The 25,794-nt window shown below is 37.5% G+C and overlaps 1 protein-coding gene across 3 annotated transcripts in view; it reads left to right on the top strand.

Annotated features, from left to right (window-relative positions):
- Positions 1-25,794, top strand: part of NFKB1 (nuclear factor kappa B subunit 1) — a 109,166-nt gene that overhangs the window by 30,574 nt on the left and 52,798 nt on the right. For all 3 annotated transcript variants that reach the window (XM_016159063.2, XM_016159061.2, XM_016159062.2), the window contains exon 5: positions 2,014-2,112. In XM_016159063.2, coding sequence (XP_016014549.2) covers positions 2,014-2,112 — 99 coding nt within the window. The remainder of the gene's footprint in view (positions 1-2,013; positions 2,113-25,794) is intronic.

The raw sequence follows: 25,794 nt of genomic DNA, 5'->3' as shown, positions 1-25,794 counted from the left end.
TACATTTTAACAAATAAGTTAGAAAAATGTTTTTTTTTTCAGTGGGGGGAGGGTGTTTCTCTGCCACAGTTCTCCCCAGCTCTGACAGAGATGAGTCATAGCACAGACTACTAAACTCTAAAATAGCCAGTTCTGTTGCATATTATTCAGTACTAATTATCTAATACCGTTTAAAAACTGAAATTGTTTTTACATTGAACAGCAGTCAAGTAAATTTCTACCTTTTTTGTTAGCCATTTTTGGAGGCTAACTGTTGCACATGCTGATGCTTTTTCATGCTTTTGGAAATTGCATTTAATTATTAAAAATAAGCCAACAGTCTTTATCTACAAAAGGTATAGTGCTAAATTTGTAACTTATTTTTTTGGTTGAATTTTGTTGAGAGACGAAACAAAAGAATTGCCTCTAAATGGCTAACCTCACCTCAAAAGACTTCCTCAGGATTTAGGTTTGAATCCCCTGAGGAACTGTATGCAAGAGTTGTTCTAGGTCCTACTTTAACAAGTTGATCATGTACACTAGAGCTGTGTGTAACTTGAGGAACTTTCCTATGCTAGGGACTTTACTTCAGGCCTTACTCATTCCTATGAATCATGCTTTAGTACCAATGCTCTTTGCAAATCAGAAAGATCACAGAGGGTGTATAGGGACAGTTCCAGATGCCAGACATATGAATTCATTCAGGGCTCCTGGACCATTCAGAGACTGTTTCCCAAGACTGTACATGAGGAATAATGAAATAGAATACAGTCTAAGGAGGAAAAAATTTTACATTCGTTGATGAGCTCAGAGCTGTTAAAACCTTTGTGTTTGCCAGGTTCACAGTTGCTATGAGTGTGCAGGGCAGAAACCCCACCAGCAATTAGTGGGTGTGTAGAGCTCCTGGTGGCTTAGTAACCTAGCACTGTTTATATGAAGTCAGTCTCACAGTAAAAATAAGTGAAAGGTCAGGATGCTACCTAAAGCATATTAGTATATTCTTTTCACCGAGAGGTGAATTTGAAAAAAGAAAAACCATCTTGTTTGTGACTGTATAATTATAAACCACTAACACTGCCACAAATTGACTGACATCATTATGAAGTCGAGTCCTTTAGGAAAAACACTGAAAGTTCACTTAGTATAATGATGAAATCCATTCTCATTTTATTCTTTGTATACAAATATGTATACAAGTTATAGTTGTTAGCTTTGTAAATCTTAAAATGTTAAAACTGGGATAGACCTTAAAGATAGTCTAGTCTACTCTCATTTATATAGATAAAAAACATGTGTTCATCAGCCCACAGTAGTTCTCATAGTAAAAACTTTAACTATTCATTGATTGACTACATCTGTAAAACTCTTGAATTAATAATATTTAAAGGGACTGTCTGGTTTGGGATTCATTCAAGTCAGTTAATACAGAGAGCTTGAGCTTGATAATATCAATAATCATAAAATCGAGGATCCCTTATCTTTTGGACCTATTGAGAGATGCTGGCCAAATGCAGAGTCTAGCTTAGGATGTGTTCTGCAAACACGGATATGCTATATTTAACAAGACATTGCTGTATTACCTTCTGAACCAGCTGTAATCAGAGTAGATAAAGGAATTCTTTTAAGTAAGAGTCAAAGAAGCATAACTTTAAGGAATATGGCCAGGTTCAGAGCTTGGCAGCAGCAATTCGAGATGAGGAAGCTCTGATTCCAACAAGCTGTAGCATGTCAAGTCCAAGACTTAAACCAACTCTTCAGCAATTCATTCCCTATGTAGGCACAACTGGAGAGTTTCTGCAGGATTAGCAACCTGGCTTTTAAGCCACAGCTTGGTGCACAAGTATCAGTTAAGCTCAATGCTCGTAGTAAGATTATGGGGAAAGTGGTTCTCATTTACAAAGTCCTCTTTCACATATTTCTTGTTTTTCCTCTCTCATCTCATACACACAAGAATTAAAAATTTGTGTATAACTTTGTCCCACTACTTTTTAATAAGTTTTCTCAAACTTGTTGGCTCTATGTTCATCTTCACAGAGAGGATTTCGTTTCCGCTACGTCTGTGAAGGCCCATCCCATGGTGGACTCCCTGGTGCATCTAGTGAGAAGAACAAGAAGTCCTACCCTCAAGTCAAAGTAAGTTAGTGACATCTTTCTCTGTGAATTTTGGAAGATTTGATTTCCTAGGCATGAAGGCGAGAAACTGCTTTAAATGAATACCATCTGCCTTTCCCCCTAAGCTGAAATATTCACAAGATTACTATAATTCTTAAATCGAACATTGTCTCAGCAATAGAAGTGACACATTTTAAAACTCTTTTAGTATTTTCACTTATTAGAAATTACTTCAACATTAGCTGACAAACTTTTACAATTTCTTGAACACCTTCCAGGGTTTTTTAATTATATACTTCTTCAAACTTTTATGTCTTGGAAAGACGTGCCTAATTTCAACTCTTTAGAGATTTAGTGAAAATGAAACACACGACTGAGTGTATAGGTTAAACAGCATAGAATTTAAGATCATGAATTCAGACCCAGACTATCTGTGTGGCTTTGACTAGGTTATCCAACACTTGTAAACTTGTACCCTAATGCATAAAATGCAGAAACTTTGATGGTATGTACTTCATAGGGTCTCTTAGAGATTAAATGAGCACAAGTTCCACAGAGAACCTGGAAGTACCACGGGGCTTCTGCCTGAGCATATGTCATCTGCATGTGGTGGTCTTTAGAAATTGCTGCATGGCAACAGGCCTGTGATGAGCTTGGTTGAATGGTCACGCATCTTCAGGTTGTTTTACTGTTTCTTAATTTGGGGAGAATATCTTTCTCTAAGTTAATTTCAGTTAATTTTTGTGAATGGTGTCATGTTTCACTGAATGATTTGATAATAGTTTTGTAGATAAGCCAGTCCGTAAATGCAGTTTTGTCACGTATTAAAATTTGTATTTGTTCAGTAATTCAAGGCTTCGACAAAACGTTATCAACTTAGTTTCCACTAAGGTGTAGTATGCCCCTTAGGATATGACATATATTTGGTCTCAGTCATTTGTGTGTGTGTATGTGACTAGGTGAAGGACAACAGAAAAGGCCTTTAATAGAACTATGACGTCAAAGAAACCTATGTTTTTGCCAGGCTTGCATTTCATTTCCTCCCTCTCGTCATTCCCCACTCATGGCCCAGGCCTTTCTAATTTCTTACACCTGTTCCAAAACAAAAGACAAAGTATCATGATGATATTTCTTACCTTTTGAATGAAACCCACCCATATTATATAGTATTGGTCCTACCAACCATATTTGCATTTTAAGTCTCCTCGCTCTCATATGGAATGAAAGATGTTTTTCTTATTCAGGGTCATTAGGTGAGGTATATATGATGTGTTTAGCCCACAGAAGGAGTTGACAGATGGTCTTATGGTCTCAGTCCCTCAGAATCTGCGTGAGGAAAGGGGAGCAGCAATTAAACAAGGGAATTAGCATTTATTAAGCACCAGAGATTTGCCAAGCACTTTATGTACATTACCTCTTCTAATCCTCATAACGACCTTGGTACCAGGTAAAAAGTGTGCTACCTGTGAGGAAACTGAGGCTCAGAGGAAAGAACTTGCCTTTCTCACCCGACTGGTGGCTCTTTATGCTACAGCAGACTATTGCTCATTGAACTCTCACATGGAATGCATACATTTGGGATGCTGAGGGCAAAGGACCTAGGGAACAGGACATGGGAGGACAATGATGAAATAAAGGACAGAGAATTATGACTGGAAACAGGGAGAGAAAGGCTCGAGGGGCGAAAGACTCAGATGTTAGGAAGTCAGATCCAGCACGTACCTTTCTAACACATGTGTCTGTGTGTCAATAGATAAATATTGTATGTGTTCATGTGTGTGGACTTGTGATAAGGATAACTGAAAGAGACATGTTATCAGTATTGATACTAATTATACTCACTGAAGAATTAACATTAAGAGAAAAATTAGGAGTTTTTTCGGGATTGGTTCTACACAAAAAAATATAAATTATGGTATTTTCCTGAACTGTTTACTTGTATTGCTCCAATCTGTTGTGGCTAAATAACAATTATCGATACTAGCAAATACGTGGCATAACTTCATTATAGATTTATTACCTAATAAAAAACTTTATATATCCAATTATGCTCAGTCTTCATACATCCTTCTCATGTAGTAGTTGCTGCCTCACATTTATAAAATACTTGAAAAATGGAACGACCTAATGGACATGAGACGTTCTTATCAAACGATAGCTTCTTTATCGAGGAGTTTAATACTTAGTGGGAAATACAGATATATAAACAAATAATAGTAAAGGAAGTAAAAATATAAATGTATAAATTGATCATTATTAAACTTAGCTAAGCTTCATTATTGCACCCAATCATTATTTTTATTCACTAATTCAACATATATTTATTAGGCATTAATCGTGTGGTAAGGAAAGGAAGAACAGTTCAGAGAATTTAATACAAACTGTCATTGTTCTTCTAGCCTATCAACATTCACTGAGAGTTTAAATGGCTCTGCTGCTTACAACACTTAACGGAAGTAAGATTATTTATCTTAGAAGCTCTTAATCAGAGGGATGAGCACAGGAGGAAGAGAAAGAGACAACCATGAGATATTTTTTTCAGAGCTCTTCTCCCAATATCACTGTTAATAGTCTTTTCATAATGAATAGCTGAAGGTGACCTTTCAGTTTACAGTGGGTTTTTAAATCCCCTTTTCCTGTAAATTTTTGCTCTTAGTGTATATCTTTTATCAGGAGGATCTTTACAATTGTACACATGTTCTGCAGTAGTTAACTAAACACCAGTTCTTTGTGAGGCCGAAAGAGAAGCAGTGGAACAGATACAACCAGATCATGGTTCCTCAAACAGCACTGGTGATATTTTCAACCAGAAAACTCTTTGTTGTGGGAGACATTCCAGTGGGTTGTAGTATATTCGGCAGCATCCCTGGCTTCTACTCACCACATGCCGATAACATTCCAACAGTTATGACAACTAAAAATGTCTGCAGACATTGTCACATGTTCCCTGGTTGGGGGGGGGGGAATCACCCTGCTTAAGAACCACTGATCTAGAGGCAGTGTCAAATCAACTTTAACCTTTCTCCTTTGCATACTTTTCTAGTATAAAGCTGTAGCACATAGGTTGTGTGAAATTGCCTAAGTATATTATTTTGCAAACGTGTACTGTTCTTGATTATTAGTAGATACTTATTTTCAAGATGATGATCATGATGACTGTTGAATTTCTTCTAGAATCTCTGAGCTAATATAGTTGGAGAAAGAAAAGAGAAGGGAAAAAATAGATCTTAAATGTTCCATATTCTATGATAACTGCATACCTAAAAGTTAACGTAGGCTTTCTGTTGGCCCTCGGCATAAACTGTTATAGAAGAGAAAGTGAAAGTTGAGACACGTTCAGTCAGGCTGTGAACCTGCAGAGCAGCTGTGTGAGCAGTGGGAGCACCAGCGGAATGGTCCTCACCCTTCCTCCCTTGGGGGGAGGTGCAATGGAGAATGCCTTCCACTTACCCCAGAGTCTGCTCCGCAGGGACTTCAGATGAAGGGCATTTACATTTATGGAGAAAAAAAATATTTCTGACATTTACATATGCTACGTATTTAATGAAGTACATGTACTCAGGCTTAACAGTAAAATGTTATGAGTTCTGCCTTTTCCTCACCTACAGCCTCTTACTTTTCTCTCTCCCACCCCCAACCTCCCTCCCTCTTTTCCCATCATGCCTCTGTGAGAGTACACCACTCCCTTGAGAGGCTCTGAGGGGCTGGTGGTTCAGCATGCACTCACTCAGTCACTGTATGCAGGCAGGAGCAAAAGGTTGGGGCCAACCTGAAAACTGTTGAGGCTCGCTGTGGTTTGGAGGTACAGACACCTAACTTTCTTTGCAGACCATGTAAACATATAACCTACTTGGGTTACTCTCTTATCGATCCTCCAAATATGATACCTCAAGTTAAATCATTTTAAAACCAACTCTAGGAGGCAATCCCAATCTTCTTTTCTCTACTGAAATTTTGTCCCATGTTTAAAACCCAATTTCAGATAGGTTGGGTGTAGACCAGGCTTGGACACTCTCTTACCATGTCGAAATTATTTCTAGAATTCAGGTTACTGGACCATATGGTGCTCTGCATGTTTCTTACATGTCAGAGACCCGCCCCCGCTCTCCCCCCCCACCCCCACCCCAGTTAGCTTTCTGGAATCTTGCTGTGTAAGTCTTCACATTCTTTTTAAAAAAAAATATTTTGATTGTAAAATACTTCAAGCATACCGATCATTTAAAAACTGATATAACAGATACCATATACGACTATCTCAATTTAATACATATTACCATTTTACCATATTCATTCTGATTTCTTTCTTTTTCTAAAATAAAATGTAGTTACAGCTAAAGCCCTACCCAGCCATCATTTTTTCCTTCATAATAGGTAAAACCACTATTTGGAGCTGTCATTCTCTGATATGTTTTCACTGGCTTCAACCCAAATTTTCTGTTACACATGATGGCTCCTTTTCAGGCCAAATAGGAGTTAAAACTGGGTTCCATTGAAGATTAGTATTCACTTTGATCCTGTTGATTCCTATTTATCATCTAGATAAAATTTATTCATTCACAATGTGGAGTTTATTCTGACTCTTACAGCAAATAATAATAACAACAACAACCAGAGAAAAATCTGAGGAAAGTAAATATGCAGTCTAATGTCTTGCTTTTTTAAAACAAAAGCTTTCTTGTTGTTAAACATTTTATAATCTATCATACTGTCCCTCAGAGTTTCCCTGTAAAGTTTCCTCAGTTCTAATTCCATCATGGAGCTCCTCATGGCAGAGGCTGGCAGAAAAGCACCAGTACCTTCCTCGAGGCCAAACTTGTCCCTGCCTGTTTTTGACTTAGCAAGGAGTGCCAGGGAAGGCTCATTTCCCCCTTTTTCCCGAAAGTTATGCGTGAGATTTTTTATTAATCAAACTGCCTTCCTTCTCACCGAGGTGGAAAGGTGCCAAAAGGAGCAGCCCCATGGGGCTGCAGAAAGCCTGCCTGATTCTCTCCCAGTCCACAACACACCTATTCCTCAGCTGATGTGACATCCTGCAGTGTGGCCCGCCCCATGCCAAACAGAAATCAGCATCAGTGACCCTGATCTTGAAGTACAGATCAAGATCAGTGGTATTATTTTTTCTCTTTAGTTATAAACATCAAATGCAGTGGACTACAACTTGAAATATAGTTGATGTAAGTGTAACTATTTTTCATCGAATGTTTCCTGAAAGCTAGTTCTCACATATATTTTCTTTTCTGAGTGTTTTATGTTGAACAGAAGGCGTGTGGTGAAATGTTTAGTAGCTCAACAGTAGTTTTTTGTTTGCCTCTCTCCTTCCCCCCACCCCATTTGATTTTTTCTTTTTTTTAAATTCTCCATTCTTGGTGCCTCTCACTTAAAAATATTAAATGTTACATTTCTGTCAAGATCGAATAAAGACTGGCTTGTCTGCTGTGATATTTAAGGATATCACATACCCTTGTATAACTTCCCTTTTCCTTTGTGTAGACTTGTCTGATTTGGAAGGTTTGCCATTTTAAGGATCTAATTATAATACCAATTTTGAATAATTTAATCTGATTCAATTACTAAAAACAACAGGGAAGATCACCGATAATTAGTGAAGCATGCGTATAGAACCCCATTCACAGCATTTATTAAAATTTCCATGAACACTCTTGAGCTGCTCATTATTTGCATGTGTCAATAAGGGAGAATAACCCTCTCCTCTATATCCAGAGACTTGTGCTATATAATTGAAGAGAAGGCCTTCGTAACCCTTTTGGTAGTTTCGGAGAGATTTTGGACTTCTGAATTCATATGCAGATTTTTATGTAATGTATATACATTTTTCTGGGGAAATTAATATAACTTTTTATCAGATTTTCAAAGGGAAGGATTCAAACACGGTTAAGAAACAGAGCTGTAGAGTACACATCTACACTTTTTGACAGCTTTTTGACAGCAGCCAATTAAAAAATGTGTGTGTGTGTTTTAATTTTTTTATTTTTAATTTTATATATTTATATTTTTACATTTTTTATTCATTTTAAGTAAATTGAAGTAGACTGCTCAACACAAAGCCCAGGAAAGACTCCTCTCACTTTGGGTATAGGCTGAAAAAGAGGAGAAACTTGATATCAACATCCAAAAAAGGTGAATAGGTTTCACTGCTTTTTCAGTGAAGTTAACCAATAATGGTTGAAGCCAAAAGACAAAAATTTAACAAATATTCACTGAGCACTATGTGTCAGGTCTACTCTAGGCAAGCAAACAAAACTCTAGGGTGTAAATATACCCTAGACTTCTAGATAATTTTTCTTTCAAGTAGTTCAAAAGTTTTGCGTTTGGCCCCTAGAACAAAATATTACCTTGTATAATGTTTTTTAAAATAGTCCTCTAAATTCACTGTATATATTCATAGACTCCATTATAAATTAAAGGAGACCTCTAGCATAGATCGTAGCTGTGAAAACTCAACTCTTAGAAATTATTAGGAGAACCATAGGCTTCTTGAATTTACAAATTGTCTGAATTTTAGTTTTGCTTTTGTTGGAAGGCTTGGTGACCTTCCTCTATTGGCCATCCCCATTTTTCTCTCCTCCCTTCTTCCTTAAATGCATGATTGTTCCTGGGACCATGGTTCATTCGGAAGCAAATCTTTGATGGCTTCTTCTAATCCCAGTGGTCTCAGCCTGAAGATGATATAGCATCTCCCTGTTCCATTCAGGAATTCAGTTCTCATTAAGTCACATACTGATTATTCTTTTTGATAAGGTAAGAATATACCAATATACTACGGCCCCAAATGTCTAACACCTCCCTTCCACAAACAAACTTTTTCATCCTGTCGGCAGGTCTATAGATGAGGCTATAAACTGTCCTGCATTCTCAATCTCCTCTCCCTACACTCCAGGTAGATTACAGATCAGAATCCTCTAATCTACATTTACTTCTCTGAGATATCATGAAGGTGGACTGGAAGGTACATGCAGACTTTCACAGATAGTGCCTCTCACCTTTAGATCCCCATCTGCCCAACAGAATAATTACAAGAATGATTTGCTGTGTGTGCTCACATCCTCTCATTTCATCATAACAACAATCCAGAGCTAGGTTCTATGATCTTCATTTGTTAAATGAGGAAATTGAAGCCTAGAGAAGTTAAGACACTTACCCTCGGTCCTACAGCTTTTCGGGGGTGAAGCCCAGGATTTCAGTTCAGACAATATGATATAAGAATCTATACTCTAAACTGGTATGTGACATACTGTTAATTATAATATTAGGGATCTATCTCTACTCATGGGAGTCCTTTAAATCTGTGTTTCTTGATCATGGATGTGTATCAGAATCACCAAGAACACTCTAACCACGGAGACACCTGGGACCTACTTCAGACATGCTAAGTCTTAGTGGGTCATTTAGCCTATCTGGGGTTTTATGATAATTCTACGATAATTTCTAAGGACTTATGTCATATAATGACAAACTATAACAACGGATGAATGACTAGGTAAATAGTGGTGTAACCGTGGAATAGAATATTATGCCACTGTTTTAAAAATAATATGAAGACTCTATAACATGGAAAATTTCTTATGACCAAATGTTAAGAAAAAGCAAGATTCCAAATAAAAATCATAATCACTGAAATGATTTAACTCAGTGAGCGAGTTAAAATCAAGATTAGAGACAGTAGAAGAAAGAATTATCAAAATGAAAAACAGATCTGAAGTAATTGCCTGGAATGTAGGAGAGGGAGATGGAAAACTTGAAAGAAAGGGCGAGATAGAGGCACAGGAGAAAGAGAAGCGTGGGTAATTGAAGTCCTGGAAGGAGGCAATAAAGCTGCACATTTCTGGTTCTACACTCAGAAGTTCTAGGTCTAGGGTGAGGTTCAGGTGGCTTGTGAACCATAATTGTAGGTATTAAAGCATTAGCTCTGAAATCAGTTAGTTCAGGGCTGGGCATGATGTTGATTCTTAGTTTTGCCACTTACTAGCAGTGTTACTTAACCTGGCCAGGCCTCAGTTTCTGCATGTGTAAAGTTGAAATAAATACTACCTGCTTTGTAGGACACATGAATAAATTGAGTTGTTCAATGCATGGCACATAATAAGCACTTATGAACGATAGTGGCTTCTAGTTTTATATATCGACATACACTAATTTGAATATCGAGTAGCAACTTTGTTGATTGGTTTACAGAATCATGGAGCTACACAAAAGCTTCATCAGTCCATGCATTTATTTTCAGTACAACCTCACTAATTAGTATTGCTTCCACTCTATTTACATGATGTCCTTCCTTCTGTCTGGGGTTATTTAGGTAGAAGATTGAATACAGATGCTACACCAAAAGCCTACGTTTTAGATAATTTCTTACAAAAATCTTTTAGGTAGCAGAAGACCAGAAAGGAATTTATTAAATTATTGTTTGGCTCCTTAACCATGTTCTCTTAGACACTATGCATATGCAAATTCGCATCAGTATTAGTTTCCTAGGGCTGTCATAGCCGATTACCACAAACTTGAGTAGTTTAAAGCAACAGAAATTTACTCTCTCACAGTCGTGGAAGCTAGAAGTCTAAAATCAAGTTGTCAGCAGGGCCATACTCCCTCTGAAGTCTCTCAAGAAGAATCCTTCCTAATTCTCTCTAGCCTCTCATGGTTGCTGGCAATCCCTTGACAGTGCCGGGCTTATAGCTATATCAATCCTGTTTCTACCTGTCTTCCCATGGCTGTCTTCCGTCTCTTTCTCTGTGTCTGAATCTCTCTAACCTTTATTTTATAAAGACCCCAGTTCTTGTGTTTATATCCCACCATAATCCAGTTGACCTCATTTTAATTATATCTGCAAAGACCCCATTTCCAAATAAGATCATATTCTGAGGTGCACATGAATTTTAGGAGGATACTACTCCATGCATTACAAGTATATTATGGCATTACATTTACAAGCCAGTGGTCCTGAAAGTATGAAATAATGACCATTTTAGCCCCATGAAGCACTAAGAAATTCACATGTATCCATGGTGCTCTCTTATATGTCATTATTATATATTTAAGGGGCAGTAGAAAATCTTTCAAGTTGGATAAGTTTGCCAGTATTTTGAATAATTTAAGAAAATAATTCCTATGAGAGTTCTTCATGAGTATATGATGGGCCTTAAATCCAGTGGTGTGCTAGTAAATGTTTAATAACCGGCTCTCTAGGAAAGCAACAACAACAAAAAAGCCCTGATTTATAGTATTTGTCAATCTCCTCAATGTAAATACTCCCACTATGGTCAATTTCAAGCCATCAGCAAGAAGTCAACTGACTTGCAAAATTTCCGAAAATTGGAATCAACTCTTGTGAGCAGGCCAAGCCAACTCGAACATGCCACTACAAAACTTCATAAAGAAAACAGATATGAGATCACATCCTAGATATTAACCCAGTGAGCAATAATAGATCATAAATTGCTTCATATAAGCAATTTATTCATGTGTTACATAATTCGAGGGACTTTGTAGGATCTGACTAAACCCATTAAGTTGCTAAAGTGGAGATATGTGTCATATAGTACTTAAAGAGAGCTGTGGTTTAGTGAGCAAAATACCATACTTGAAAGCAAAAGCTAGATCTTACTCGTGATTGTGCCACTTACAGATGGTATAATCTTTGACAAGTTGCTTAATCTCTTCCAACTTTATTTTACTCATTTATAAGATGAAACTAAAAATACCTGCCACACAGAAATAATGTTAGGATTATGTGAAGTAATTGATATAAAAGCACCTAGAACAATCCTTGGCACGTCTATAATAGGAATTGTTCGTTCTGGACATGTTTACTGCTGTATCTCTAGTACCTGGAACAATATCTAGATAATGTATATATAATAATGTCTATAGTAGATGGTCAATAACTATTTGTAAAATTGAATGAATGGTCAACATGCAGAAAATGCTAGAATCATCTTCCCAAAAGAAGCACTAGTACTATCGTGATGTAGCTGAAGAAGAGACAGATAATATGACACAATAATGATAGTTGTTATTGGAAATAGCAAGTCTTCAACCAGCCTTTGAGGCTCCCCTCCAACTCCTGTTCCCTCTTGTTCTTCCCATCTCATCAGCTTTCCTTCCTCCTCCTCCCTTACCTCCCCTGACTAGGAATCAGGTGACCCGTGTCCCAGTCTCAGTGAGCTGGAATACTATAACTTAAACCTTAGAAATATTACAGAACTTTCCCACATTGAAATGGGCTTTTTCTGCCTCAGTTTTTTTATCCATTGGAATCTTGCCATGGCAAATAAGAGAAAATCAACTAAAACTAAGCAAACATGGAAGTTTGTTCTAAAAGCTGAAAAGTCTGAAAGCTAGTCAGCTTCAAACTCCACTGGATTCAGGGCTGACACTGTACCTTTTGGCTTCTGTCTCTCAGCTCTGACTTCTCTTGTGTAGGCTTCTGTCTTCCACTCTAGAAGGTGACCCCAGCAGTTCCAGACTCTCTGCCCTGCTGCAGAGTCAGCTTTCCTAAAAGCTGAAACAGGTTTGAGAGATCCCAGACTGGAGGATCTAGGCCCTCATTGGTCTGCGTTGTTCCGTGGCCAACCCCTGGAGGTAACGCTGAGGACAGGGAGTGTGGGAGAGAGTGCTTGTGCTAGCAGCCATCCCTTGCCTCCGCCCTGGGCTCCGGCAGTGGGACCAGCTGTACCACCAAGATGTGTACTGAATGGGGGTGGATGTATCCCCAACCAAAAAAATATGAGTCCTGGCAAATTCAAGAATTTAAAATAATGAAATTATGTGACCCTGTATACTCCCTCTTTAGACCAAACTGAAGCATGTCTAGTCTGTGTGACATTCTCATTGTCTTATTTCTTTTTAAAGTAAACTATTTTTTTTAATTTAAAGTATCATAAACATTTTATGAACATTCATGTAATACAAAGACATATGTAGTGTAAAGTAAGCTTCCCTTCTATTCAAGATTCCTGTCCTCTCCAGAGAAGCACTGCTATGAATTTCTTGTGTAGCCATCCAAAAAATTTCATGCACAGACAAGCTTATGTGTGTATGTTTATTTGGATAAGCATATGTATATTTATACACCTAAATATATATAAAACATAAACCATAAAGCATATATATTTATATACACACATATTCTGTTAATCTATAAAATACTTTCCCTTGCTTTTTTCACTTAATGAATTTTGTAGGACATTCCTCAGCAGCTTGTAGACCTCTAGATTAAGTAATACAGCAAAATGAATAATTGCAAACTCGAGGGTACACTACCCTGGGTTCAAATCCATTTCTTCCTTATTAGCTGTGTAACCTTGGACAAGTTGGTTAACCTCTCTTTGTGTCTTTTAAAGGGAAATGAAAACAGTACCTACATTATTGAGATTTGGGAAGATTAAAATGAATTAGTATTTGCAAAGAGTAGTGGCTGGTACATGCTAAGTGCTCTGTGAGTGTCCAGGTTGGGTGTCCACCTTATTCTTTGTAAGGAGTGCATGGCATTTTATTGCTCGTCTGCAGCCTCTCATTGCTTCTTTTGAATATACCACCTTTTGTAGGCTCAGAATCTCTCTCTATTCCTTTCTTCTGTCAAAGACAAGCTCCAAATGTCTACGTGATTTCTGAGGTCTTACACTGAGGTCTTTGTATTTTTAAAATTTATTTTGTCAAGTCGCCATTTAATAGCCATGAGGTTTTCCTCTTATAAATGTCTTTCATTCCTTATGAATTATGGGAAGTTTTTATCATGACTTTATTTTCAGCTCTTTGGAATATCGTTTTAGCTCCTTGTCATATAATTTATTTCCCATGTAGTTTTCTACCATATTTTTCAGTATAAGGACTTCTTCAGAAAGTCTGCCCTGATTCACCCTCATTTCCCCAACTTAAGTTAGGTGGCCTCTTATTGTTCTTCCCTGCTAGGTCCATGACACCCTTGTACATCTCTATTAGTATTTCTCATATTGTTTCATAGTTACTTATATGACCTGTAACTTTTTTTAACTAGTTAAAAAGTGTTTAACTAGCTAAAACTTGACCAAGAACAGTTTCTCTCCCCCCATTTCCTCCTCCTTACAGCTTTAAGCAGCATATTTGTGCCAATGACTCCAAATTCTTTTCTCCAGCCTAGACTTTTACTCTGGAATCTAAGCTTCAGCCTTAGCTGCTTGACTGAGATTATCATTTGGATGTCTGGTACAGTTAGTATGGCCAAAACTAAATTCCAAATCTGCCCCACTGATCCGCTCCTCCTAATATCTTTCCTTCTCAGAAAACGGCAGCTCCGTGCTTCCAATTAGTTGCTCAGGCCAGAACTCTTGGAGTTAACCTGAACTCCTCTTTCTTCTCGCTCCCCACATCTAGTCTATCAGCTGATCCTCTGGGGGTGACTTCGAAACTTATCCAGAACCTAATCACTCGTCGCCACCTTCACTGCTGCCACCTGGTACAAGCCACCATCCTCAGCATCTTTCGCACAATGGTTTTAGCATACGTGGATGATTCTTTCCTGAATCGATTATTGTTAGTAATTGATGATTATAAATGTGTAATTTTCTATTTATATCATTCCTATTACTTTTTGTTAGTTGGATTTCTTACTTTCAAAAGGAACTTTCTCATCTTCACATTCCTTTCAAAACTTTTTCTAGTAACAGTATGTACTCATGGATTATTTTATTATTCAGTGTATTATAAGCCATTCCTGTCATTATTTATTTTGATGTTTAAGGTGTCCCAGTCTGTCGTGCTAGCTCCAGTTTCTTTTGAACATGTCACCATTTGATTTCAAACACTTCCTTGTTTCTGAAATAATACTCTAGGCTCACCCCATACTTTCCCCGCCTCAATCTTGAATCATCCATTTCTCCAAGAAGCTCTGCTTTTTTTCTTTTTTAATTAATTAACTTATTTATTTATGAAGAAATGATTTAAATTTTTTTCCCCCTGTCTACCTCCCGCTTCCCCCGTATCCTCTGGTAACCACTAGTCCATTGTCCACGTCCATGAGTCTCTGTTTGTTTGTCCTGTTCATTTGTTGCTTTCAGGTTTATATTCTACATATAAGTGATATCACGTGATTTTCTACTTTTTCCATCTGGCTTATTTCATTTCGTATGATTATTTCAAGATCTATCCATGTTGTTGTCAATGGCAGTATTTCACCTCTAGCCCTACTTTTTTTTCTCAGAAAAGAATTTCTTCTTGAATTCATACTAGAACCTCTAACTCCAGGCCAACACTACAGGCTTTTTCCTTTGCTTACCCCATTCCATATTTGTATCACCTTTCCCCCATAATGAAAACTCTAGTTGCCAATGATGTCGGTATACTTATTCATTTTGCTCAGTCCTATGGTACATAAGAATAGTTTCAGAATTACTATATCAATATCAGTAATAGCTACGAACTTACTAAATACAGTTCAAAATTTCTTTGCAGTTCTTTTGATCTTCAAATATAGTCGAGAGAGGATATTCAGAGTAATGTGTTCAAAATTTCTTAGATTAAATATTTTTCCTTCTTTGTCACTACGGTACCATTGGGATATATAATCAGTTATTTCATTTCCATTCAGCTTTAAGGATTTCCCATTCTTATAAATTTTATTTTATTTTTTGAATATCAATATTTGTCAATCTCATAATCTTTCATTTAAATGAAATTAACTAGGCCCTTTAGAAGTCATTATAAAGTCGAGTTGATCTATTACTTTTTAAAATAGAAATATAGACACAAAAGGGATAAGTCAGAGCCTTAATTTAAATTGTGTTCTAGAGTGTTAGTTTAGAAACCTGAATCCATCTAAACCTAGAACCTCCACATGTACGTTTCAGAGCCTTCTTGGCTTTTCTTCCTTCCTCACATTCACACCACATGCCAGGCACAATGCTGAGTTCTGTGGTGATACACCTGAATGTTATCAACTCTGCCCCCAGGGTCACATGGAACTGCCAGGAAACAGAGACATATGGATGATATATGGGTGTTACCCCAAGATTTGCTAGAGAATGTCAAAAGATGCTCTGCCATGTGTTGATGGTGGGGGGAAGGGAAGGCTGGGGAAAATACCCCCTTACTTGAGATCACCTCCTGGCTAGATAGCCCCAACCTCCTCTATTTGTGGCAAAATGTTCATGGCATTTGATAAGTGTCTTTCCAAACAAAGACAGCAGAGCTGGGTGTCCATCTCAGGCACCTTACGTAGTAAGAACAAATCACACCAAACATACCCATCTACTTTGACAGGATTACGAGAATGGTGAAATTGAGCGGTGTTGGAGACCTCTGGTTTGGCACTTCAGGAGTTAACAATATTCCTCAGCTGGCCATGTCAGCCTGGACTGTTTCCAGCCCCAGGGAGCTTTCCCCTGCACTTCCGTTTATTGTATCAGTGCTTTCAGTGGGGGCCTTATCAAATTTGCAATGATATGAAGTGATAGATAACAAATAATTTGAGTTCAAATTAATTTTGAAAAGCTGGGGCAAAGGGCTTAATTCTTAAGCAGTTATATTTAAAAGAGATAAATGCATCTGGAAAACAAATTACCTCAAGTACCCGGTGGGAGAGAGATGCGTGCCAACGTTTTCGTTAATAATAAACTTAACATGAGTCAGCACTGTGATGTGACTGCCAAATAGGTAATTCGACATTAGGCTGCATTAATAAAAGTATGGTGTATAAGACTAAGGAGGCAGTGGTCTCACTCCTGCAGTCAAAGGTCACACCAACATACACTGCTGGGCACCACATTTGTAAAGAAATAGAAGCCAACATGAGTGCGTTCAGAGCAGAATGGTGACAGAAAGTAAACCTTCCTCAAAAGAGAAGTAGTCATTGACCCTGAGAATATTTATAGCCTAGAGAATTTGATTGTCTTCAAATATTTGAATGGCTATCATGGGAAAGAAGGATGAGATGTGTCCGGTCTGTCACAAAAGGCTGAGCTGAAATAAGAGCATTGAGTGGAAGCCCCAGGAGAGAGAGGTGTCAGTAATCACCAAAAGTTACAGCTGCCCAAGGGTGGACTGTATAGTCTCAAGATGAAGTTCATTGATTGGACTAGTTCAGAAATAAACTGGAAGTCGACAGGGTGGGGAAGCTAACTTGTGTTAAGATCCTTTACAATCTGTAAATTCCTTTTGTCGACATCTTTCGAAGGATTTTCTACTTAATAAATTATAACTTTATAATAAGGGAAAATCAAGATTTGGGTATAGGGCAATTGTAATTTTCTGATAAGTCTCTAAAAATAATAGAAATGAATAGCTTGTGGAACATTTCATCCAAACATCAAAGTGTATGATTTATTTTCTATACTTTGTGTTTTATGCTACTTACGCAGGCCAAACAATGTGACGTTATCACACTGAAGGTTTTTCTGACAGGTTTAAAGCGCTGTCATTTTTCCAAATTACTGGCTGATGTTATCCCAGACCTTATTAGAAGTTTTGGTGCTTCCCCCTTCCTCCTTTTGCGTGCATCATAGTGTACAGATGGCACAATGTGCTGGTTAACCTCAGTCTGACACTTAGATTGCATTTTTTCTTTTGTCCTATCAGTGTCTGGGATGTAAATTAACCAGCAAATGGCAACAAGAAATCAGACAAAGAAAATTTCCCAGTTCTACTCACTTGTAATTCTCCTAATTTAGTAGGGGTTTTCCACAGGAAATCACAGAATAGTTGAAATGCTTTATCTTATGTACTTTTCTTCTGAAGAAAGGAATAGTTAATTGTCTTCTTCCCAAAATGGTCCCAATTCTTGTACAGGCAGCTGTATTTACTATAGTACAAATTAAATTCTACATAAAATGATGTCTCTAAATACTTTCAGTCATTAAGAGACAAATTAATTATGTCTCCAACCAGTGGATTTTAATGCAGGGATAGAATAGGTTTTCTAAGAGAGAGAAAAATATATCATGAGGACGATTGTATGACTTTAAGAAGAAAGAAATTCAGCTATTTTTTTTAATTTTTAAAATTTTTTATTGAATTTATTGAGGTAATTTTGATTAATAACATTATGTAGAGGTATACAGCTCCGTAACACAACCAGAGTCTGGCCTCCTCCCACCACCACATCTGTGACCCCATTTACCTTCTGTGTCCTCCCCTCCCCCCTCTGGTAACCACCATTCTGTTTTCTGTATCTATAAGTTTGTGTTAATGCTTGTCTGTATGCTTGTTTTGTTTGTTCATTTGTTGCTTTTTGCTTTATATTTCACATATGAGTGAAATGATACGGTTCTTACCCTTTTCCATCTGACTTATTTTACTTAATGTAATACTCTCGAGATCCATCATGTTTTTGCAGATGGAAATATTTCAATTTTTTGCAGATGTCTCAGTAGTATTCCATTATATATGTACCTCCTCTTATTTATCCAATCATCTGTTGAAGGATACTTAGGTTGTTTCCACATCTTGGCTATTGTGAATTATGCTGTAATGAACATAGGGGTATATATATCTTTATGAATAAGTGTGTTCAAATTTTTTAGGTAGATACCCAAAAGAGGGTGATATGGTAGCTCTGTTCTTAATTTTTTAGGAAGAGCCATACAATTTTCCATAGTGACTGTACCTAACTACACTCCCACCAGCAGCGTTCCCTTTCCTCCACATCCTCTCCGACATTTGTTATTTCTTTTCTAATTGATAATAGCCATTCCAACAGGTGTGAGGTGGTATTCGCTGTGGTTTTTGTTTTGCATTTCCCTTATAACTAGTGATATTGAACATCTTTTCATATATCTGTTGGCCATCTCTGTGTCTTCCTTTGAAAGGTATCTATTCATATCTTCTGACCATTTTTTTAAATCAGGTTGGGTTTTGTTGTTGTTGTTGTTGTTGTTGTTGTTGTTGTTGTTGTTGTTGAGTCGTATGAGTTCTTTATATATTTTGGACATTAGCCCCTGATCAGAGGAATCATTTGCAAATATCTTCTACCATTTGGGTGTTTACCCTTTTGTTCTGTTGATGGTTTCTTTTGCTGTGCAGAAGCTTTTTAGTTTGATGTAATCCCATTTATTTATTTTTGCTTTTACTTTCCTCACCTTTGAGGTCAAGTTCACAAAAATCCCTCTGAGACCAAGATCAATAAGTTTAGTGCCTATGCTTTCTTCTATGTATTTTATTGTTTCCGATCTTCCATTCAGGTCTTTATTCCATTTTGAGTTAATTTTTTGTGTATGATGTTCAATAGCAGTCCAGTTTCATTCTTTCATCTGTTGAATGGCTTCCCAGTTTTCCCAATACCACTAAGGAAAAGGCTTTCCTTTCTCTTTTGTATGTTTTTGGCTCGTTTGTCGAAAATTAGTTGTCCATATACGTGTGGGTTTGTTTCTGGGCTCTCAGTTCTGTTCCATTGGTCTGTGTGTCTGATTTTCTGCCAAAACCATACTGTTTTGATTATTATAGCTTTATAGTTTATAGTGTATTGCTACTGTATCATAGCAATATAGTTTGAAATCAGGGAGTGTGCTACTTCTGGCTTTGTTCTTTTTTCTCAGGACTGCTTTGGCTATTCAGGGTCTTTTGTGGTTCCATACAGATTTGAGAATTTTTTTTGTTCTATTTCTGTGAAAAATGCCATTGACATTTTGATAGGCATTGCATTGAATTTGTGGATATCATTAGGTAATATGGCCATTTGAACGGTGTTCATCTCCCAACCCATAAACATGGAATATCTCTTCAAGAAATTAGTATATGTAATACCAAGTAAATTTGAGTATCAGAGAGGCAGAAGATATCCTTAATTATCTCGAATTGTTTCCGCCAAAAACAATGTGTTGATAGATTTTTAAAATATTTTGAAAGAATGTTAAAAACTTACATTAATAATTTCTATTTTCAAAGAATAAATAGATCAGAAACCCATCCTTTTTATTTTGGATATACTTCAATCATACCTTACGTGTGGTCGGATCCTTCTGATTATTTTTATGTAGTTTGTAGGGATTTAAAAAAAAAAAGAAAACTTTATAAATTAAATTTTCTCATTCTGTCTTTGCTTTACTTGTGTGTTTTTCCCCCCACACTTATGTAATGAAAGGATTTCTGACATATCCTCAGAAAGGACAATTCTTTGTTATCAGGACTTAACTACCTAGGGCAGGGCCCGCCTTGAATTTACTGAAAATAAACACTTTGGGTACTCAATATCAGTTTTAATGACAAAAATTGAAATCTTTGCCTAACATAAAGGTTTTTCTTTGTCTCTAAATTTTGATTTTCCATGCTATCAGAGGCCTCATTGCAACAGGTAATTTGAGTGTTGATTGTATGTTTTCTCAGTTTGTAATTGTGGTGAAATGTAAAATGTTCACAATTTAAAAATTACCTATTAGGTTTCTTCCAACTCAGAAATTCTTTGATTTTAAATTTTTTTATTTTTACTTTGCAAATGTGATCTTTAGGTGTTGTCCTGTGTGTCTTATACTTATGACTAGGAATCATAGAATTTTAGAGCTGGAAGACACATTAGATGCTATCTAGTGATTCTGCAAATGAAGGATTGAGAGGCCCGAAGAGATTAGATGACTAATGCAAGATCATGGCAGTAACTGGTGACTAGAACTCTGGGTGCTTACTGGAGCACCAAAAATCAGCACTAAAAATTAACCCAATTGTTCGCATATGAAAATTTGCAGATTTCAAAAGAACATCCTTTCACAAACTTAAGAATTTTGAGGCGTTTATATGAAACACAACTTATTCAAACTCTATAAACTGTGCTGTCATCCCTTGTTATTTCCTCCAAACCTGGAATAATTCCACGAAAGTAAATTACAGCTTTGGATAGGTTGAAGCTTCCTGATGATTTCCCACTCCTGGGGTATTTTTCAGTGAGTTGGATTTATAAACTGACACTGTGAAGTTAGGACTGTTTACCAGTGAGAGGGTGAGGTATGTCTCTGGGGTGCTGCTGAGGAAGGCCTACCTTTGCAGCTGCCCTGGCAGAGTCTGACTGGGATGGTGAATGTTAGATCGACCGCCCAGATTACACAGCGCCTGAGGCCAAGGCAGTGTGTCGCTTCCTCCCAGTCTCGCTGCTGTTTTACTTGGAATCGACCCTTCATAGTCCTTTTCCACTCACCCCACCACCTTGGCCAAGCCCTAGGACAATGGAAAATGGTATGTCGGGGTTAAATTCTCTGAGAATTGAATTTATAAAAATTAAAGATGTTTTTGCATTTCTACAGCCACTTTGTCTATAAATGAAAGCTATTTTTTCTCATTGGAAAAGCCTAAGGGAATAAAAGTGCTTCAAAAAATAATCCTTTTATAAATAAACATAGTGCCAGGGTTAAGTGTTCCCAACTGTGATTTCAAGCCAAGGAGTTAGTAGAATTCTCAAATTAGTTGCCTTCACATCCTCACCTTTTGCTAAGACTTTTCAGAAACTCCTCAAGTAATCCCTTACAGTTATATTAATGAGGCAAACTCTGTCACATGACAGTAAGTCCTTGACAGACGTTAAGGCAAGGCAGCCTGGTGGGCCCTGCTGTCAGCGTCCTTTCTGAATGCTACCTGGGAGCTTTTCACCACTCTGCGGCTCTCTCCTTCCTCCGTGTGCTACAGAGCCAATGGTTTACTCAGTCTCCAGTTCTTTTAATAAATATTGTTTAAATAGGTGCCGGTTCTGTGCTGGGTGTTGCAGAAATGGAAAGAAGAATTAGATAGTGCCTTTGTCCACCAGGATCAATGAGTTTAATAGAGAAACTAAGATATGTCCTTAAATATCTGGAATATGATAATATTGTTTTTTGTTGTTGTTGTTTTTTTGCACCACTGTATAACCAGCACCTGTAGCTGCCATGTAGGAATTGCTGAATACAGTATTTTTTGGAATGAAAGAATGAGTGGCCTGATGGCTTTAAGGTAAAGATAAATTTATATGAGCCAGATAGTTGGGGTGCTCATAACAGACTCCGAGGCAGAAATTGCATTTTGGGATGAATCTTGAGAGAAACGTAGAAATTTGAAAGCATAAATCTAACTAAAGAAAACAGCACGAGCAGAAAAATCAGCAAAGGCACAATAGAAATGCCTGAGGTTAATGGGCATAATGAATAATTCTGCTGGAATGAAGAGTATGAGAAAGGGAAAGGTGGAAATAAGGTTAGACAGGTGCAATGGGGCCAAATCATATAAGGCTCAAGAATGTAGATGGGATTTTATAGAAAAGGGCTCTATAATCAAAGTTTTAATGTAGAAACGATATGCTGTAATCAGTATTGTGCTTTAGGGCTATAAATCTGGTAGTAATCTGCTAGGAGATATTGGAAGGGAAAAGCTCAGTCAGGGACACCAGTTTAAAGACTTATGGTGATTCTTCATGAGTTAAACTCAGAGTTTGGGCTGAGACAAATAAACTAAGGCAATGAAAATAGAGGAAAGGAACAAATGGCAGAGATTTGGGGGACGCCACCTATATGAAATTTGGCAACCGATTTAATGTAGAAGACAACTGAGGAATCCAAGATGATAGGAAGATTTTGGTGCAATTGTTTAGAAGGTGATGCTCTATTTAACCGGGTAGAACAGGTTTCAGAAGGAAGGCGTTTAGTTCGGTCATGGGCAACCTGAATTGTAAAGATGTTGTTATGGACAGCAAGATGTCCCGCAAGTAGCAAGATATGTTGCAGATGCTTAAAAGAAAGGTAAGCACATGAGATTTCAACTGAGTCATCTGAATAGAATAGATAATTAAATCTGAGAAACTAGATAAGAGTGATGAGGGTAAAGATTAGAAATGAATCAAGGACGTGATATTTTCTTTGGGGGGAAGAAAAGTGCCTTCACAGAAGTGTCCAGTGAAGTGGGAGGGGAGAGAATTGAGGAGGGAATGATAGCACAGCCCAGGCTTCAGAGAAGTTAAGTGTGATGAAGAGTAAGAAATGGCTAGTGGGTTTGGAAACATGGAGTCAGTCATGACCTTTAAGCACTTTTTCATTTGAGGGACAGAGGAATTAGTTAACTTGCAAAGGACTACAGATTTAATAGGAGTTTCTGCATTGGTGGTTTCTTGCATACTTGGTAAGGAAAAAAAGAATGACACTCAAGCAAGCATAAGGACTTTTAAGAACCTATCTCATTGGATTTCAGAGAAAACTGAATTAAATAATGGTTCTGTTTTCTTTATTTCTTGGTATAGTGCATGGCCACTGGTTTCAATAAATGGTAATCATTACAGATGTCATCATTATTATCAGGAAAGGGATTTTTTTAGACTGAGGGAGAAGACTGTATGTGTTTTGTGGACTAAGGGGAAGGTCCTTTGGAGAAGAGAGAGGAAGGTAACTCAAGGAGGTCAGGAATAAGTACGGCATTAAAGACAAAACCAGAATGGTTAGCCCTGGAAAAGGGAACAAATCTACATTTCTCTGAACTAGGAGAGGATATGCGAAGTAATAGTATGACGTTTTGAGCTTGGTAACAGTAAGGAGAAGAGAGGTTGAAGAGACTCACATGCAATGGTTTCCACCTTCTCTAAAGTCGAGGGGAACCTCAACTGCAGATGTCTGCTTAAGGCATGAAGAAACAAACATCACAGTTATTTATTTTGTGGCCACTATGTATCAAGAACTGTACTAGACTCTTTAAATGATCTCCTTTAATCCTTGTGGAAAATTTAGAGCTTATGTATTTGTATTTATTTCTTATAGATGGGAGAACCTGTGGAACTGGGTGGTGCAGAAATGTGAATTCTTAGACTCTGAGGGTGATAATAAGGCAAGGAATAGAGAAAGTATTTGAGTCAGGTACTGAGACTTCTGTACAGCAGTTAGGGTGGGAACAGGAAAGGACAAGGGCAGGTGTCTTGGACTTTAAGAGGAGAGCCGCTTCCTTGGTTTTCCAAGGGAGATAATTCCAGAGTCATTTTCCCTTCACTTACCCACAGCCTCCAGAATTCCTACCCCTCAGCAGTTAGATTCCGCTCACCACAATGCAGATCCAGAGCCCGCATCCAGACACTCTCTGCCAACTTACGCTACGTCTGCTCTGGAGTATAAAAAGCACATCCTAGTTTAAATAGCCTGTTGAAAGGGTACACCAGGTTCTAGCCATGTTTTTTTTTAAAAAAGACAAAATAACAAAAAAGAACATAGTTTCTTTATTTCTACCTCCAACCTACCACAACTCTTTATATATTGATAAATGGCCTTCCATGGATAACATTTTAATCATGTCTTAATTATTTAATCGTGCATTCACTAAAGAATTGATTATGGAATGTCCATAATATGACAAACATGATTGTGAGCAGGGAAGAAATCAGTGTCCCACTCTTACATCTCATGGTGAAGATAAGAAACAATCAAATAAGTAAAATGTGTAGCATATTAAATAGTAATTGATACAAGAGAAAAAAAATAAAGCGGGGGAAAGGAGCAAGGAATGCAGGGAAAGGAGTGTGGAAGTGGTAAAAGTTTAGATAGGCATTGAGTAATCAGAGAAAGCCTCCCTGCCAAGCCAGAAGGAAGGTAAGAGAACAAGCAGATACCAAGGGCAAGGAAATTCAGAGCAGAGAACATAGCAAATACAGAAACTCTCAGGTGGGCACGGAACTGGCAAAGCCAAGAACAGCAAGGAGACTGATGTGGGTGCGTGGGATGAGCAAGAAACAAAATCGAAGAGCAAACAGATGATCAGATGGCCCAGCCGCTGTAAAGACTTCGGCTTTTAAGATGGAAAGGCATTGCAGGGTTTGGGGTTGTTTTGTTTTGTTTTGTTTTGTTAACTTATCATGGAAAATGTTAATCATGTATACACAGGAGAATGTAATGAGTCCCCTTGTGGCATTAGTCATTCAGCTTCAACAGCTTTTGCTTTTGGAGGACTTTGAACAGAGGAGTAGGAAGACTGGCGGTGACCTGCCTTGGACAGGATCACTGAGGCCCTGGGGAAGCGGGGCAGGCACAAGAAATGTTAGGAGCAAAAACTCAGCAGACAGGTCGTAGGGGCTTGAAACCAGTGAGAAGTGGTCAGATTTGGGATATCTTTTGAAGGTCTGACTAGCTAGGTATTAAACATTTTACTCTTTGTTTAGAAAAAGAACTTGAGAATGCACATAGTGTAGTAAGGAGAGGAAAAGAACTAAAAAAGAAATGATACCAGAATATCACTATACTAAACTTTATTTTCTGTTATGAATAAACCCTATTTCCAGAAAAAAAAAATGGCTTATGAATGAACATTCGTAGCACAAGTCATCCGTAAATTACAGATTGTCTACTCCTCCCATTTTCTTTTGCAACCACAGGTCACTGAGCTATGCAAAGTGTAAGTTTATTTGTAATTTACTAATGAGGTAATGACACCTGTTGAGGTATAAGTCTCCAATAATTCTTGGAGTTATCAACAGTGTGTAACTTGATTTTCTGAAAGAAGCACAATTTACAAGAACCAATATTTGATGTAATGAACCTGAAAATTAAGATAGAACAATAATAACAACAAAAAGATTAAAATATGACAGAAAACTCAGACTTTCAAAGCAGAGTTACATGTAGACAGAAATTTCGTCTTCTCTGCATAGTGGCTGCTACCCTTGGAGCCTGTTTTGTTGTATGTAATGGCACAGTTTGCCCTTCTATTCTCAGTCTAATGTCTGTGCCGTACATGCTGTTGGTCAAACAAGCAGGACATTAAACCAGGTGAAAGAATGTGTATGAATCGGTGTAGATC

The sequence above is a fragment of the Rousettus aegyptiacus genome, unplaced genomic scaffold, assembly GCF_014176215.1.
Source record: "Rousettus aegyptiacus isolate mRouAeg1 unplaced genomic scaffold, mRouAeg1.p scaffold_m13_p_10, whole genome shotgun sequence".
Taxonomy (NCBI): domain Eukaryota; kingdom Metazoa; phylum Chordata; class Mammalia; order Chiroptera; family Pteropodidae; genus Rousettus; species Rousettus aegyptiacus.
The sequence above is the reverse complement of the archived record's forward strand: the minus strand, read 5'-3'. Positions and strand labels throughout refer to the sequence as shown.